Genomic DNA, 16,431 nt, shown 5'->3' with positions numbered 1-16,431 from the left:
TTTTAACTAAGAAGATTTATGGGGGCGCTGTCGAATATGAAACGCTGTAATACATGGCAATACACAAAAGGTGGATTTAAAATCAGTTTGAAAACACAAAAAAACTCAAAACAGTTCAATCTATAAACGAAACACTGGCGGAATCGTTCCGCTTCCACTGCGTGTGTGACGTCAACCGGAACTGACGACGGCAATGAACGGAGTCGTTTTTAATGTAAAAGGTTTTAACGTAAAATAAACTATAGTTTTTTTTATTTTTGGCAGGTTTAAATTGAAAGATTTGATATATTTAAAAATGTGCCTTTAATTTGTGAAATTCACTTTTAAGATATCCGAAAAGTAGTTTGACCTCCATACCCAGGATGCACTTCGGCTTGCCATCTTGTCGCGTAAGGAGAGCGGCGGGCAGGAGTTAGCTGCCCGTTAGCTCACAGCCGCCGTAGTAAAGTGGTTATCTGTCAGCTAGTTGCTAGTAGCTGCTGCCAAAAGTGAGCTGTCCCCACGGCGAGAGCCAAACTTCGCCGACTTTGGGACGTTTTCTTCCCACACTGCTGGATTATATATTATTTTTTGACAAGCCGAGGAGTTGTTTACATCATGATGTCGCACATGCTGGTGCCGAGGTAGGGAAAAGTAGCTAACATCAGATAACTTGGCTAACTGCTCAGAAGTACATATATAGCTGAGAGAGGAGAGTGGTCTGAGACACCGGGCCCGCCTCAGACTAAAGTACCGGTGGCAGCTGCTCAGCAAGAACTTTGACAAGGGCCTGTTTACAACTCCGCTGCCGGGACACAAGGAAGGCCGACCGTGTGTGTATGTGTGTGAGGGACAGTGTGTGAGAGGGAGAGAGAGGCCGGGAGGAGGAGAAGAGCTTCGGCCCGTCTGCTGCGACCGGACACCGCGGAAACGTTGCGGGACTCCTGTCGTGGTCTGGCCTCGGTTGTGACACGTTTTTTTTCCTCGGACAGGAGGGAGAAGAAAGAGGAACGGTATGGAAATGTACTGTGACGGTACATGCCTGTGTCAAATCCTTTATCTGTGAACACTTAGCAAGAGCAGTAAGCACAGCTCTTGGTTTCATCTGGGAGCTGACAGAACTTGACGCAGTTAGTCAACATGTCGAAAATGCAGGCGAAGAAGAAAAGTTGTTTCCAGATCACGAGTGTAACGCAGGCTCAGGTGGCGGCGAACACCATCCCTGACGACGCCGAGAGCTTGGACGATCCGGACGAATCCCGGACGGAGGATGTGTCGTCGGAAATATTTGACGGCTCTCGGGGTGAACTGGGGGTGTGTGACAGGAGCTCATCCGAGGAAACCTTAAGCAATGCCGGGGAGTCTCAGGAGGGCCAGCTGCCTAACACGGGGCCTGTCAACGGGGGGCTCTCTCATAATATCAGTATGGTCTCTGGGCGTGCTACCCCACATAGTGTTGGAGGAAGTGTGGGCATGTCAGCTACAGCTCAGCCCTTTGTTTCAGGCTCAGCCACCACTGCGGTCCCTGGTTCCACTGTATCTAGCACTGCTGCTCAGACAGCTCCCGTGAGCACCAACTTTACTTCCCGTTTCAGAGTTATCAAACTTGACCATGGTACTGGAGAGCCCTTCAGACGGGGCAGGTGGACATGTACTGAGTACTATGAGAGAGATTCAGATTCAAATATTAATCGGAGTGACAGTATAAAGTCCACTTTGACTCATGACCTCAGTTTAGACCGGGACAGTGGATTAGGAGCCACTGGTAATTCTGTCTTCACTAGCAGTTCTCAGACTTTGGACACCACCACGGAGAGCGGCTACTCTGCCTCTGTTGGAAACCCCGCCCACCCACACCCTTCAGAGTCTTGGCAGCAAGGCTACAGCTTGGCTTCTCAGATAGGAAGCGGAGCAAGTGCCTTCCAACCCACGGGGTACACAACTTCATCATCACAGCAATCATATCAGGCTCAGGTTAATATGTTGCCTGTAGCTGCTCAGACCTTCCCCTCTAACAGCTTCAATGGTGTGCACCAATCTACAATGCAGCAGAATACTTCCATGCCTGCTGCCCCACAGGCCCAGCAGTTTCCTTACTCAACTCATCAGCCCCACTTTGGCTCGAGCGCTCAGAACCTTCCTGTGACTTCCATTGCTGTAGGACCCCCAACTAGACAAGTGTCCCCACCTGTAATGACCCCTACTGGTCCTGGATCAGTGGTGCCAGGTGGAGAAGCAGCTTCAGCCCAGGGCCTATCGCTGCAAGCTGGTGGCGCACCATCTATGGTAGCCCCCTGTCAGGCCGCTGGTCAGACTCAGCCTTCAGGAGGGTTAGGCATTGCTCCTGCACCTTCCACCACCACTACCTCTCACAGCGGTGGCCATAATGTGCCTTCCACAGTGCCCAGTATAACCAACACTTCTCCGGGTGTGCCAAGTCCCGGACACCCAGGAGGACATATCCAGCTCCAGGGGGCTCACGGAGGAGCCACAGTAGGCCTTCCCCCCGTCTTCAGTAACCAGCCAGATGATAGCGGACCGAATACTGATGCCCTACCTCAGCACACTGCCGGTGTGGTGCCAGAAAAAGATGGTGTGAATCCTCTCAGCGAGGGCCCCAACCCACCCTCTCCTGCTGTCAACAGCCTCTTTGGCATCCATATTACCATGGATATGGACGGGGACAGGTAAGAGAGTAAACAAATGCCTACAAGAAATTTTCATTTATTTATTTGTACTTAAAATCTAGCACTAATAGACTTCTACAGCTAGCGACTTTGTATCTGGAAGTGTGCCCTCACACTAAGCATTGTTGTTTCATTCTGGAGCAGTGTGGTCATACTCAACACTGTGTAGAACACCTCTTTCGTCATCACTGCCCAAATAAAGCATGTTGTGACTAAGTATTCAGTAGTACAAACACAAAGCAGTATTTAATTTTTTTTTTCCGAGTTATGTTTTTGAGGAAGTTTGGATTCGAGGAGTAGAGGGCAAATAAAAACGGGTGTAGATGGGAGCTAATTTCTGTCTTTGTCAGTAATGGGGCACTCACACTGGATCAAGTCCATACTGAATAGTTGTCTTTTCACCATCCCTTAAACTCCTGTTCAGCCACAGAATGTGTCTCTGCTTTTGACTGGACGATAACGGGCTCTCGAATAAGTTGCAACACAGACAGTAGGTGTTATGCAGCCACCTCCCCAAATGTGGCTTTTAAAAAAAAAAAAAAAAAATTCTCCTTTCTGTCGAGAGATGGTTAGCATACTCACCATGAGCAGTTTTCCCAGTCTTCCCAACCTTGTTAATGCAGACGCCTCACTTGCTTACACAGTGGGCTTCTAATGTACACGTGGTCTACTTTAGGGTCTGTCGAATGGCCTTTGCAGACCTTGAGCTGAAATGTTGCTGGTCTTTTCGACGCAGACAGTACTGCTGGAGAGGTGATGTCTGAGCCAAGAATAACCTGGATGGCGTGTACACACACACACACACACACACACACACACACACACACACACACACACACGTGTGTTGGTCTCTGTTTATTAATGTGCTTATTGTGCATGACATAGTTAGAGCAGTAGGGTGTGTGTGTTTGAGGAGAAGAGTCCTGATTTTTATTGCCTTTAGTCCAGATACTGATGAAGCAAGTCATATTTGCTGGAGATTTTTTGTCTTAGCAGCATTAAACAAGGCTGAATATAATGAGCGGATCGCAGTGTGCGTCATCATAAAGTGCCGATTTCTTGCTGTGCACGTGCGTGAGACTGAGTGAACGAAGGTGACATCAGTGATTGTGTAGATTGTGGCAACAGGACAGGACGTGTCAAGAAGGTGGTGTGGACAGACGGGAGACACACACCTACATGACAAACACCTGTGGAAATGATAGTAGGCACGTAAGCTGTTTGTGTGTCAGCAATGACACAGCTGACCAAGTCAGCTGAACGATAGCTACCTTCTGCTCTGTCTACTTTAAGGTCTGTTCTGAGTCGTCAATGTTGAAACATCAACTTCATTCAGTGTTGACTCATGATATTCTGATATATTGTCTTTGTGTGCACTCGCTCTGCTCTAACATTGTAGCAGTACTGTGTGCTGACATAGGTCCATCACAATTAGCATTACAGCAACATGGATAGTGTTACATTGATCTAATATCAAATGCCGCCCCTCTAAACCCAGGCTCAATAGGTTTAGTTAAAATTCCAGTTCAAAGATTCTTGGTCCTGCACATGACATGGGGCATATTCAACTGATGAAAAACTAGTTGAGCTCATTCGGCTACATGGGGTGACGCTTTCTGATGCTTAGAAATGTTGTTTAAAAGCCTTTTTTTTTTTTTTTTTTTTTTTTTTAATTTAAAAATTTTTTTTTTTTTTTTTTTCCCCTGCCCCGAGGTCTGACCTGAAACTGTAAGAGATGCTGTGCCCTGTTACAAGCATACAGAGTAGATGTTGACCTTTTGGTTAAAGTTCATATGTCAGTACTTCAGTTTTTCACTTTTCCTCCTTTGTTGCTGCTCGTGGCTGCAAGTGCATGTTGCTATTTATGAAACAAATATAACATTTTATCTGTTTCACGTGCTCATTTTTCACAGACCTCAAAACCTTTGTGAGGAGAGGTTGTGGGGAAAAACGAGTTGGGCTGCCGGTGGCATAATTTTTATGCACATCTCTTATAGTGTCATGTTAACTTGTAACTCATAACTCTTGTAAGTCTCAGATAGAAACGGATTGTAAAAAAGGAAAAGTTTTTAATGAAACACACCCAGCTTGTCCTCTTCCCGTTGGGTGAACGACCGCTGTCTCGCTTAGGAATCTGTTCCAAGTTTCATTGTTCTGTTTTGAATTAGAGTGCATCACAAAAAGTGGAACAAAGCATTGTGGGGGTGGAGTTGTGAGATGACAATGATTTTCCTCCAGCTTGGAATGGTTAGTGTCTATGCTCGGCGGTCTTCGCCAAATAAAGTGATGAAGCTGCCCCGGGACAAATCGATTTCCATCAGTTGGAGCAGTTGGCTCTCAACTCTCCCATTCCTAACTGTTGTAACGCCTCAGTTAGGAATGTTAATTAATAATGTGTAATTGATGACATTGTTTCAAGCGGCCCAGCAGTGGAGGCTTAATTATGCAACAGGATAAAATGCAGTCTGCAGCTAATTCTGAGACTGTTTGCCATTTTGTTGTTTCATTTTCAGGAACTGAACATAAATCAGATTGATTATGTACCTGTAGGTCATGTGATTATGCTTTAAAAATGCCTTCTGTTTTCACGTGTTATTACTAAAAAATACTACTCCTGGTTTATTTATATCCCGGTACTTTGCCCCATGCCCTCCACTTCTTACTAGAGCCTTTTTCCTTACATCTGACTTTTCTCAGCTGCTCCCGCACAGCGTCCACCTTTCCCTGCCCGATACCGTTGCCATTTTTCTTGAGGAAGTTCAGGCAGGTCCTCTTTGTTTTCTGTTTGTCTTTTTGAAATACTGTTTTGACTCATTTTCTGTGCTAAAGTGTAGGTTTGGCTGAGATGAAGCTTCCAAAATGGTGAAAATGAAAGATTAATTACAGCTTCTGTATATTGTTGCAAGTGATTATCTTGTATGGGTGGTGATCATGTAGATTATATGGCTTTGAGACCTTTACAGAAGCAGATTGGTGGTGAGAAAGCCCACGTCCGAATCAGTCTTTACCTCAACAGACCAACAGTACAAAGTCCATGTTTTTTTTTGTTTTGTTTTTAAAAGGGAAGAGAAGCAGTGTCATGTGTCTGACATGTTTTGCTCAGACGCCTACTCTCACCAACAACATGAAAGAGCGTTTCTGTAGTGAGGACCCATCCGATCTGCAGAATCTGCCATCATGTGGTGACAGAGAGGGCAGTGCCGTAAACTGATTGTCATGACGTTGTCAGAGGTTTACATGTGGAAATGGCTTGTTTACCTTTCCTCACCTTTGTGCATATAAGCACCTTCATATTTGAGAGCTCCACACTGAGTTGTATGCGAAGAATATGAACGGCAGTAACCCAAGTGAAGGGAAATTTCCGGTCATTCTGCATGTTTTAAACAGCTACCATATAATCACACGCTTTGGTTTATAAACTTTAGGTTTCCACCAGATTAAAAGACTGCTGCTCTTATCTGCAAAGCAAGCTGATCTACATGTGCCAACCAAAAGAGGGCAAGACAGCTGCCAGACTTTCTCAACTTCCCTGACAGTCCACTAATGTCAGCACAGTAAAGTTGCGGAAACTCAAATATTACGCTGTGAATTTCTCCTCATTCACATTGAATGTCACACAAAGCTTTGTGAAAGGTCAGACGCACAGTGAGTTCAGTTTTAGGGGAAACTGTGATTGATCTGCCTCCAGAGGAGTTACACTCCTGCAGCATTTTAGGGGAAGAGTGATACTCAGTTAGTGGAGAGTCATTTTACTGGAAGGGGGGCAACATTTAATGCAGATGGCATTCTTTAAAGCAGCTGCCAGCAAGAATGTGTTAACAGTGGATTGACTTAAAGCTGAGTAAGAGCTTAGCGAGTAGCTCAACGGTTAGCCTGTAATGGTTCTCAGCTGACTATTTTGTCACAAATGAGTTGTTTTGGATCTCATCTAAAGAAGAATACTTAAGCCACCTTTTCCACAGTTTCTCTCTTCCATGCCTATAATATATATTGGTAACTAGGGCTGCCACAAACGATTATTTTGATAGTCGACTAGTCACCGATTATTTTTGCGATTAGTCTACTAATCAGATCATCATCCACTGGACGTAAAACTACAGCTTATTGCACCAGCAGCATCTGCTCTTATATAACTATCATTAGCTGACAGCTTTAAGTGTTTACGGTATGTGCTAACTAAAAATAAAGACAAGATGATCGTTTATTAAATTTTAATGAAATTTGCAGATTGTTTTGGTGAATTTTAATAAACTCCTTGCTATCTAAAATATAACAGGACACCGGAGTAAATTCTTGAGCATCTCACACTTCTGATAATCAGTTGTTTATTCAGCTGTGTAAAAACTATAACTTTAATCTCAGGATTTTCTCAGGAACAAATAAAATACTAAAAAAGCCAAACAATAACATTTTGAAGTTATCTAAGTGACTTATATATATTAACCTGAGTAGCGAAAGACGGCAGTGGGTTTGAAAACGATTTGCCGGTAAGCCTTGCCCCCGGCTAGCTATCGAGCTAGTGGGTAACAGACGTCTCCGAAAACGTCGGAGCGCTTTTGAAAATATGTGGTGTCCTGATAAACTGAGCAGATATTTGAGGTTTCCACAGCTACATTCTCGCCTGAAAATATGTTAAACGTTTATTTTGTGATCCAGAAAGAATAATAAGAGTAACATTAAAACTAACTAGCTGTCGCCATTGTTGGAAACTGAGCTGGGCTGCGCTATGAATTCTGGGACACAGCTTCTTCTTCTTCGGGGTTTAACGGCAGCTGGCATCCTTGTACATGCAGTGCTGCCATCTTCTGTTTCAGTCCGTTATTACACTCCTAAATCCTACAACTTATTCCTGCGTCTTTTGTGATCTTACAAAGCTTCAAACGACGCGTCGACTATTAAATCAGTCGTGGACGATTTTGATAGTCGACGTAATCGTGACTAGTCGACTAATCGTGGCAGCCCTATTGGTAACTTTTGGTAATATTTTTCCTTAAGAAAGCATGTCTACTTTCAGTTTTGATAGTCTGAATGTGCATGTGTTGTAGTGCCTTACCCCCTTTGACTTGTAGTTGGAAAAGATTGAGAACAGTGTGGGATGAACAGGCAGGTTTGGGGATGGTGTCTGTGTGTGTGTGTGTTGGTTGGTTTGGTTTCTATAGTGCGTGGAGACAAGGCAGCAGCTATTTTCCACAGATAGCTGACCTGCCTGAACTTCCAGGGGACATATTCCAGGACTGCTGAATGGCTGTGATTGTGGGATGCCCCGGGCTGGAGACTGAGCAAGCGGGTCTGCAACAGCTCCGTTTTTGGGCGAGACCTCTCAGCTTGCCCTCCTGTCTGTCTCCGTCTAGCGTGCCGGCTCTGTTTCTTGAAACGGAGCTGGTAACACACTCTGTCTGTTTCTAAACTGCTGATGCAGTTTTTTTGTTTGCCATAACTGTCTTTTCTGGTTTAATTAAATAACAGTGCTGTTCTTTCATCAGAAGCCTCAGGTCATACTTGGGCTTCCCTCTGCTTTAAATTTGTGCTGGAAGTTTAGGGGTTGAGCAATCACCAGCATTTTTTTACATGCTTAATAACCGACCAAATCTGGCTTTTAATCGTGCCTCCTCAAACTACCCTTACAGTGCTGATTACTGGTTTCACTAACTTGGCCAAAAATGGCCCTCTTCATGTGATGGCACAGTAAATTGATTTTAAGATTTTTTTCTTAGGTTTTTTTATTTTATTTTATTTTTATAAATAAAGACTCACAGAGGTCAGTGGTGTGAGGTAAAGTGGCGGAAAAAGTTAGCATAGCAGGACCCACCCTGTTATCGCAGCAATATGTGGTCAGGGGATCACTTCCAAATAGGACGGGTCTGCCAAGGCAAGTAAACAGCCAAGAGCCTGGCGGGCCACTGTAGCTAACTCAGTTTGTGCTGGAAGCAAAGCAATTAAATCAACCTGAGTACGTTCCAGGAATGAGGACAATGTCTGTAAACCGATGGTGTTTTTTCAAATCTGAGTATAAAACAGGTTCGACTGAGTGGTTACAGTATGATAGTTATGCTTCAGCTCTTTTCAAAGGGTGGCCTCCCAGGTGAGGGACTAGCTGTTGACAGGTCCTCGTTGCCAGTTTGTACTTCCTACATGTGACTGATGTGTAATGTTCCAGTCCATGTTAGCGATGTCACCAGAAGCAATACTTCTGCTGTACCAGTCGATACCTAAATTCTGAAAACGCAGTGTTATTTGTTTTTTATTTGGAAACTGTTGACAGCGGATGTACAGAGGCAGTGAGGGACAGCATATGGCTACACGTTTTAAAGTCTAGCCTTATCATGCTGTAAGAAGAAGCAAACCCACAAACGAAGGAAAAACTACATGTGGAAGACGTACACTGGTGCAGCCTGATACTGAAAAAGCAAAAAAGCTGGATTGAATGTTGGCAACAAGGAACTGATCCATGGTTTGATCCATTCAGTCCTGTAGTGTCGTGTGTTGACTGTGCGATAGCTTAGCTGCTAGCAGCAAAACTAAGCTTAGCGATGTGGCTGCAGGTTGGAGATATTTCACAGCTGCAACACTCACACATTCTGTTTGTGTGTTTGCAAAAGTGTTTTCTTAGCTACAAACGCTGAACATGAATCGACATGATCAGAAAGACTTCACCACAGCGATGCTTTCTCTCGACGCTTGTTATTTGGTTTATATATTATATTTGGTTTAACAGTTGTTGGGAAGTTTTTAGTAACATAATGAATTCTCCCCAATTCGATTATATGACACTTTACTCCAGCTGTTTGGCAGCTCCCCATGCAAAAAGCCTATGAGAAGGAAAAGTAAATAAATTCGATTAATAGCGCCTTTTCATTTTAAAACAATTTTCATTTAATTCACACAATCCTCACAGTTAGGATTACAGCTTATTAATTTAAAACTGGTATCGGATTGGTAGCTGTAGATGCCCACACCCAAGGTATTCGATTGGATTGGAAAATGCTGGATTGTTGCATCTCTGCTTAGTAATGCGTGCAGAAGGTTGGCTGACCTGTTGCTGGCTGTGAATTTACCTGATATTACACGTGCTATTTGCACATCGGTGCAGGTGGATACCATGTGGACTTTTCACCAGTCAACTTATTAGTGCAACAGCATTTGATGTGCCGATCAAACTCCGTCAGTGAAAAGCTTGTCACGTGTACAATTGTTATGTAGCAGATGATAAAATGCTTACCAGCGGTATCTGTGATTACCAGGAAACTGTATCATGGTTTGTTTTCTTGAGGTTTCTTTATTTAAAGTCTAAATGTAGTTTTGTTTTTTCTCTTTGCGACTGCTAGTGCTTTCAGTTTTAGGAAGTGAGTTTAGGCTAAGGGCCAAGAAAATCCTTTTTCCACTTTCACTGGCCTGTTCAGACCAAAATTGCATGCAACTCGGTGACCATTAGGGCACTTTTGCATGTTTAAAACGGTACTCTTTTTGACGACTGTGGCGCTTCAGTGTCTTCTTCCTCAGAAGTCACCTCACTTATGTCCGACTTTGTTATCTCCATCTGTTGGGTTACGGTAAAGTAAGATATTCTGATACAAAATAGAGGAAGTGAAAGAGAGAAAAGCTTGTCAAAGTTTATTCGTGGACTGTTTCTTTGCAAGTGTCAGATGCTACGATTTTAGGGCAACTGGGCAGAACTGGTCACACAACCAAGTTTCACTTTCTTATTCTCCTTTTGATTAATTCTAAAAAAAAAAAAAATGCTTAAAATGAGAAATCAAAAGAGGGCAGAAGGAGAAGGAGCTTGTAATGGGGAAGGGCAGGAAGAACGAGAACATTCAAATAATTTGGGGTTAATGCAGTGGAGAGGTGATTCAGCAGTTCTGGGATAATGTCTTTTTGTGGTTCAAGGCTTTCAAGGCTGACCGCAGATCAGAGCTGTTCACGAATAGAAGCCAGTCGGCTGCAAGTCTGTGGGATATAAAAGTCTTCTGCTCAGCAACAACCAGTTGCTTTAGAAAATGCGGAGCTGTGTGTCGAGCCATTCAGTCTTCTTAGAGAGAGAAGGAATGGCTGAACAACGAGGTTTTAGAGCCTCGGGCCCCGCAGAGCCCAAGATGTCTACATAGTGAGTAATGAGGATGTGTGGAAAGCATGGCAGGCAGCTGCATTTGAGTCATCCATCCTCTCAGAGCTCTCTCCTGCTTTCAGTGGGTTTAGTCTGGCTCACTGGTGCCTGTGACTCTTCACTGCTTTCTGGTCCTCCTCTGTGTATGTTGCAGTATGGCAGCGTGGGACTGACTGAAAGAGTGAAGTTGAGACTTTAGGACGGTGCTCATGTTTGGCTGCCTCTGTGATTGTCCTTTTCAGTAACCAATCACTGCCAGTTTTTTTTCCCTCTCCTTAAGTCCGTCTTCTTCCCATTGAGGTATTTCGAGTGTGTAGCTATGCAGTTAGACAAATCAGTTTAAAATCTGCACCTCATTTGACCTGGACAATTTTGGCAAAGAAAATAAAACGCGTTACAGTGGCTTCCTTTATTTTTTTTTGCATTTTTTCCCCCTCAAAAACACAGTTTAATCTGGTTATGTGGGTGCAGCACTGCAGTCAGTTTTGAATGATTTAGTCACAAGTTCTCTACAAGTAAGGAAGACGAGCACAACCTGCTCGAAAGGTCAGCCGAGATCATATTTCTTTTGCAAGATGAATCTTGCATCCATTTCTGTCATCAACTGAGAAATGTGCAAATTCTGTAAGAACTTCCGTTTCCTTTCATACTTTGATGTACACTTTCATATTCAGTGGCCCGCTTCCTCTGCCGTCTTCCCCCTTTTCCTTTTCTGAAGTTGAGTTTGTCTCGAGTGTCTCCTCTTGTCTGCACTATGCCGCAGTTTAAGTTTGCCCCCAACACCGAAACACCTTCTCTGATGTCTTACAATGAGCAGACTTCTGCAAGGAAACGGACGTGAGTCATTGTGGCTGGGTAGTCTGATAACCATACAGTCGCTCATTCAAACCAACATCTGAACAGATGGCACCTTGGCTTATCACTGCATCAGGATGGATTTGTCATAAGTGCCTAAACTTGTTGTCTTTACTTAGGGAGCCTTTGCAGATTTATATCCCAGCTTCTAACAAATAACTTCCTCTAATTATCTTCAAGTATCTGCGGGTGTAGCTCAATGAAATATTTATTCTTTTCATAACGCTTTGTTGAACCTGTTGTGTCATCCCCTTATGAATCAGACTTGATTTCTTCAGGGGGGAAAATGCAGAAATTTGTAGAAGCACTAATCACGCCCATGTTGTTTCCCCCCCCTTTTATACTCTTTAATTGCGAGCACTAATACTTTGTTGTTTTTCTTTCTTTTTTTGAAAAACATTAATCAGTGTGAGACAAGTTGACCTCTCGGACATCACCGTGGTGAGATGGGATGACTGGTTCCTTCTGAGCTTTCACACCGTCGTGCCTTTCTACTTTACGTCTGAGTCAGCCTCTATGTTTAACATGTTAAAATATTTCACCCACATTCTTATCAGCTGCTGCAGAGCTGTGAAACATGAACACAGCTGACACAGCGCTGCGCTTCAAGAATCCATATTTATAGTTTCTGCACTTAAGGGCTAATCATCCTTAAAAAAGCACTGTTGTTTTCTGTGCACCACTCATCCAATTCATCACTTTGCCACCCCCCTTGCTCTAGCTCAGAGCGAGGTTAGCCAAAAAAACTCAGTACCAAACAATGGAAAATATTCAGCTACCACTTCCCGTGTTGTCAGTGGAGTGTACCACATGAAGCAAGGCAGCAGTTAAGGCCAAGAAGGGTAGTGCGTTGGGATTTTATCGCTGAACTAGTTGCTGCGAGAGACCACGAGAAGCACTGAAGGGTAGTTGTTTGATAGATCCTGCTGTATGCAGTCTGAAAAAGTAGCTTATAATGAGCATTGGCACAGTGGCAGGGGTGATCTGAAAGCTCTCTGTGTTGCAGTGCAGTCTGCAACAATTAAGTCTTTTTTTTTTTTTTTTTTTTTTCATCCAGCTTTCCAGGCATTGTGAATTGCAAAAGTGCATTTTAATGTAACTGACTTTTCACTAACAAACATGATAACTTTGCACTATATTTGACATCATTGCAAAGAAGTAAAATGAACCTTTGCATTGTACCCTCCCTGTAGGAGATAAAGATCTATATCAGGTTGAGTTTACCTCAGGGCAGTAAGTGAAATGCCCACGAGACACACCCAGTGTGTGGTATTTTAAAGGAGTTGGCTGTGATTTGTCACAGGAATCTGCTACTGCTTCATCTGCATGAGGGTATGAATGCACAGACAGCTGGGAGGGTCTTGAAGAACAGGCCTTAAATCAAAGCAGCTGCACTTGCATTGGAAGTTGCTACGTGTGAGTTATTTTATTTATTTTCGGAAACAATAAAGGGAATCAACTGCTCCCAACCCAGCTTTTATAGTCACTAAACTAAACTCAGGGAGCACTTGTCAGATAACGGTGCTCCCTGAGTCGCCCTGCTTTCCTGCTTGACCTCAGAGTTACGTGTGAGTGACAGGCCACTGTTGGTACAGAACAGCTGACGAGTCAAGACAGAAACAGAGCTGACGGCCAGTGTGGCAGAGTTCAGTAGGCCAGTGTCATGCTTCAGGAACCGATTCTACACTTTATTTAACCGGCAAAGTCAGTGAACACGAACGCAGCAAAGTGAAATTGAGCAGAAATGGTGGCTTTGTAGCTCCAGGCTGAAGCTATCGGTTGCCACCCAACTGAATAAGCCACCGCAGATTGTGAATTAGACTGACTCATCGGTGCTCATGGTAACAATTATGTGTAACTCGAGCAGAAATTAACACCCAGTGCTTACGAGAATGCTCATATCAGCGTGACATATTTTCACTAGGTTTTCTCTGACTTTTACATGTTTGCTTTGCTGAAGTGTTTTGCTGCCTGTTTTAACATTGCTAAAACCTGAACTGTGATGTTGTTCATTGAGGTTTTTCTAAGTTGAGCCACAGATGCCCCAACAAACCTCTTTTATTTCCTGCTTTCTGTAGCCTCCCATAAGAGAGTGGGCGGGGTCGTGCCGTCACTGCTGGGATTTTGTCGGCTACGGACGCGGGCTCGACCCCATGAAAAGGGTTACATCCCCGTTGGCCGATGAGCCGTTTGCACTCACCGTGTTACGAGTTTAAATTCATACAACTGCTCGGTCCGCCGTCCACTTTCCAGTATATTTGGCCCACCATCAGGTCACACCCACACAAATGTAGTTTTTGGTGACCATAAATGGGGAGATGGCGCTCCAGAGGTGGGCTCAAAGAAAAATAAGTAGCATTTCAAAACCGGGTTGCAATCCCAAGTTAGGTTTATAGAGTCTGGTTTTGTCCCTAAATTTGTATTTATTTTTTTTTTTAAAGTTATTTAAGAAAAAAATGCATTATTAAAATAAAAAATTGCGAGGCATTCATGTTTTCCTGTCACACCAGAGATTATGTCACTGAAGTTAACAGAACACGTAATGTAAACTGTTCTCAGAATGTTATCATTACCAAAGTATCTAAAGTCATAAATGGTGGTTACTGCTCCAAATGGTTCTTGCGTGTTTGATTTGGCAGGTCCTTTTTTCCACATGTGATAAATGGCTGTGACAGCGACCCTCCTTTATTGACAAAAGCACCGGCTGTTAAATCCCTCGTCAAGCATACATCATGAGACCAGGGAACAGCCTCTCAGATGTGACAGTATGGCGACTTTATGTCAGACTGCACAGCCAACAGGAGGCATCTTTTTTTTTTTTTTTGGTAATCTTTTTGTAGAGTATTTTCTATTTTCTTTATTGCAGTAGACAGTTGATGGTGCTTTTGTTCAGTGTACCTGAGTGTACAATGGGACATAAGGTGTATCTGCTCCAAAAAGTTGTGAGAAAAACCTAAAGTAATTACATTTTTATTGTATTATAAAATGGATACATCATTCTTTCTTTTCTGCTTGCCTAGGTTTATGTAAAATGTACAAGTTAATAAGGAAAGGTGAAGTGTATGTTTTTTGTTTTTTTTTTTTTTTTGTTTGTTTTTTCCCGACTGGCAGCAGTCAGTTGGTGTTTCTGTGACCTGATTAAGTTTGTCATTTTTGTTCACTGTTTTGAGTCAGGTAAATAAATCCAGGACAACCTGTTCTTTGACAGCATGGATCATAAATTACCTCTCCTTAAATCTCAGGGCCTGTGATACTCTTTGAGGAGTCACGCAAGCAGTTGCTCGAGCTGGAGGCACTCTATGGCTTTTCACAACAGCTAATGCAGGAACAATGAGTAAACTGTAACTCTGATTGACAGAGAGTCAGAATAAGATCAAGTGTAGTCATGTGCACTTGTGATAAGTGACTTCCAAATTGATGCCTTAAGGCTGCGCAAGAGTCTTTTCGCGTTTTCTAACCAAAGTCCCCAGCAGCTGAAGGTCAAATGGGCAAGAAGCTGTTTTCAGTGCTCTTTAATATTCACCTTCAGCAGCAATGCAAGTGGCAGCAGGTGAAGTAAAGCAGCGGTCCCCAACCTTTTTTGCACCACGGACCGCTTTATGCCCGACAATATTTTCACGGACCGGCCTTTAAGGTGTCGCGGATAAATACAACAAAATAAAACTAGTACCGGTACCAAAAAAAGAAGATTTATTCATAATACACGTGAAAAGACCCAGGAAAACCAAGTTAACGATAAAAACGATAACAAAATAATGCTGAAAACCGATAAAACTCCTGAAAACTATACATTTCACACCTGAGCCTCAACTCTCGCGGCCCGGTACCAAACGACTCACGTACCGGTCCGAGGCCCGGGGGTTGGGACCGCTGAAGTCAAGTACAAAAACGTCATTAATTTTTGATTATTCTGCAAATTGCCAAAAGATAAATTGAATTGTGAACTATGTTTCGTAAAGCCGAAAGTGACTTATTCATAGAGAACTCTTTTTTGATACACCAGAACGATTCACTGTTACCTTGGTCATTTACATGACTAATAACGGCTTCAGTTCCTCACATTAACTTTCAGTTTACTTGTCAAATGCAGCTCAGCAACAGCAACATGTATCCATTCTGCATGTGTGACTGTGACTTCAAGCACAAGAAGATTCTTTAAGGTTAAGAGAATGAAGCTGCGAGCAGTCTTTGTTTCTTCTGCAGCAGTGCTGTGATGTTAACAGTGGACTGCATCACCGCTTTGGTTGTTTTTTGATTGTCACACACACAAACTGTGATGTCACCTCTGCCCCGAACCAACACCATACTCCGTATTAGTCAGCGGGCTGCAAAAATTGAGGTGCACAACTGACTGAAAGAAAACTGAACCATTCATGATGGCGACAACGGCAAACCAAAACTAAGAGGAAACAACAAATATAAAACTAGGTAATGATTCGGTCCCTCCAACTGGGGCTGGGCAATATAGCCTAAAATCCATAATGCGGTAAAATTTGAAGCATGTGCGGTAACGATATATATCGCAATATATAATTTTTCTTCTGTATAACGTATTTTCCACACTAATACGGCACACTTGAAATCCTTTAATTTTCTCAAAAATTGAGAGTGAACCTTATAATCCGGTGCGCCTTATGTATGTATCCTGGTTGTGCTTACTGACCTTGAAGCGGTTTTGGATTGTTGGAGCATTACGGCTGCCGTAGTCAGGAGCCTCGCAGAGTAATCTGGGTCCAAAACTTCTCCTTTTGCAGTCTCTGCAATGCTTTTGACCAAAACCGGTGCAGCTTGATGACACCATCATTA

General features: G+C 43.3%; 1 protein-coding gene across 3 annotated transcripts in view; it reads left to right on the top strand.

The window, feature by feature from the left end:
- The first annotated feature begins 368 nt into the window (after positions 1-368).
- Positions 369-16,431, top strand: part of tsc22d2 (TSC22 domain family 2) — a 31,068-nt gene continuing 15,005 nt past the window's right edge. For 2 of the 3 annotated variants that reach the window (XM_004561968.2, XM_004561967.2), the window contains exon 1: positions 369-2,666. In XM_004561968.2, coding sequence (XP_004562025.1) covers positions 1,120-2,666 — 1,547 coding nt within the window. In that variant the 5' untranslated portion in view covers positions 369-1,119. The remainder of the gene's footprint in view (positions 2,667-16,431) is intronic. The other variant, XM_004561969.2, reaches the window with a different exon arrangement.

This window comes from Maylandia zebra, linkage group LG15, assembly GCF_041146795.1.
Source record: "Maylandia zebra isolate NMK-2024a linkage group LG15, Mzebra_GT3a, whole genome shotgun sequence".
Classification (NCBI taxonomy): Eukaryota; Metazoa; Chordata; class Actinopteri; order Cichliformes; family Cichlidae; genus Maylandia; species Maylandia zebra.
Note: the sequence above shows the minus strand (reverse complement) of the source record. Positions and strands in the feature narration are given on the sequence as shown.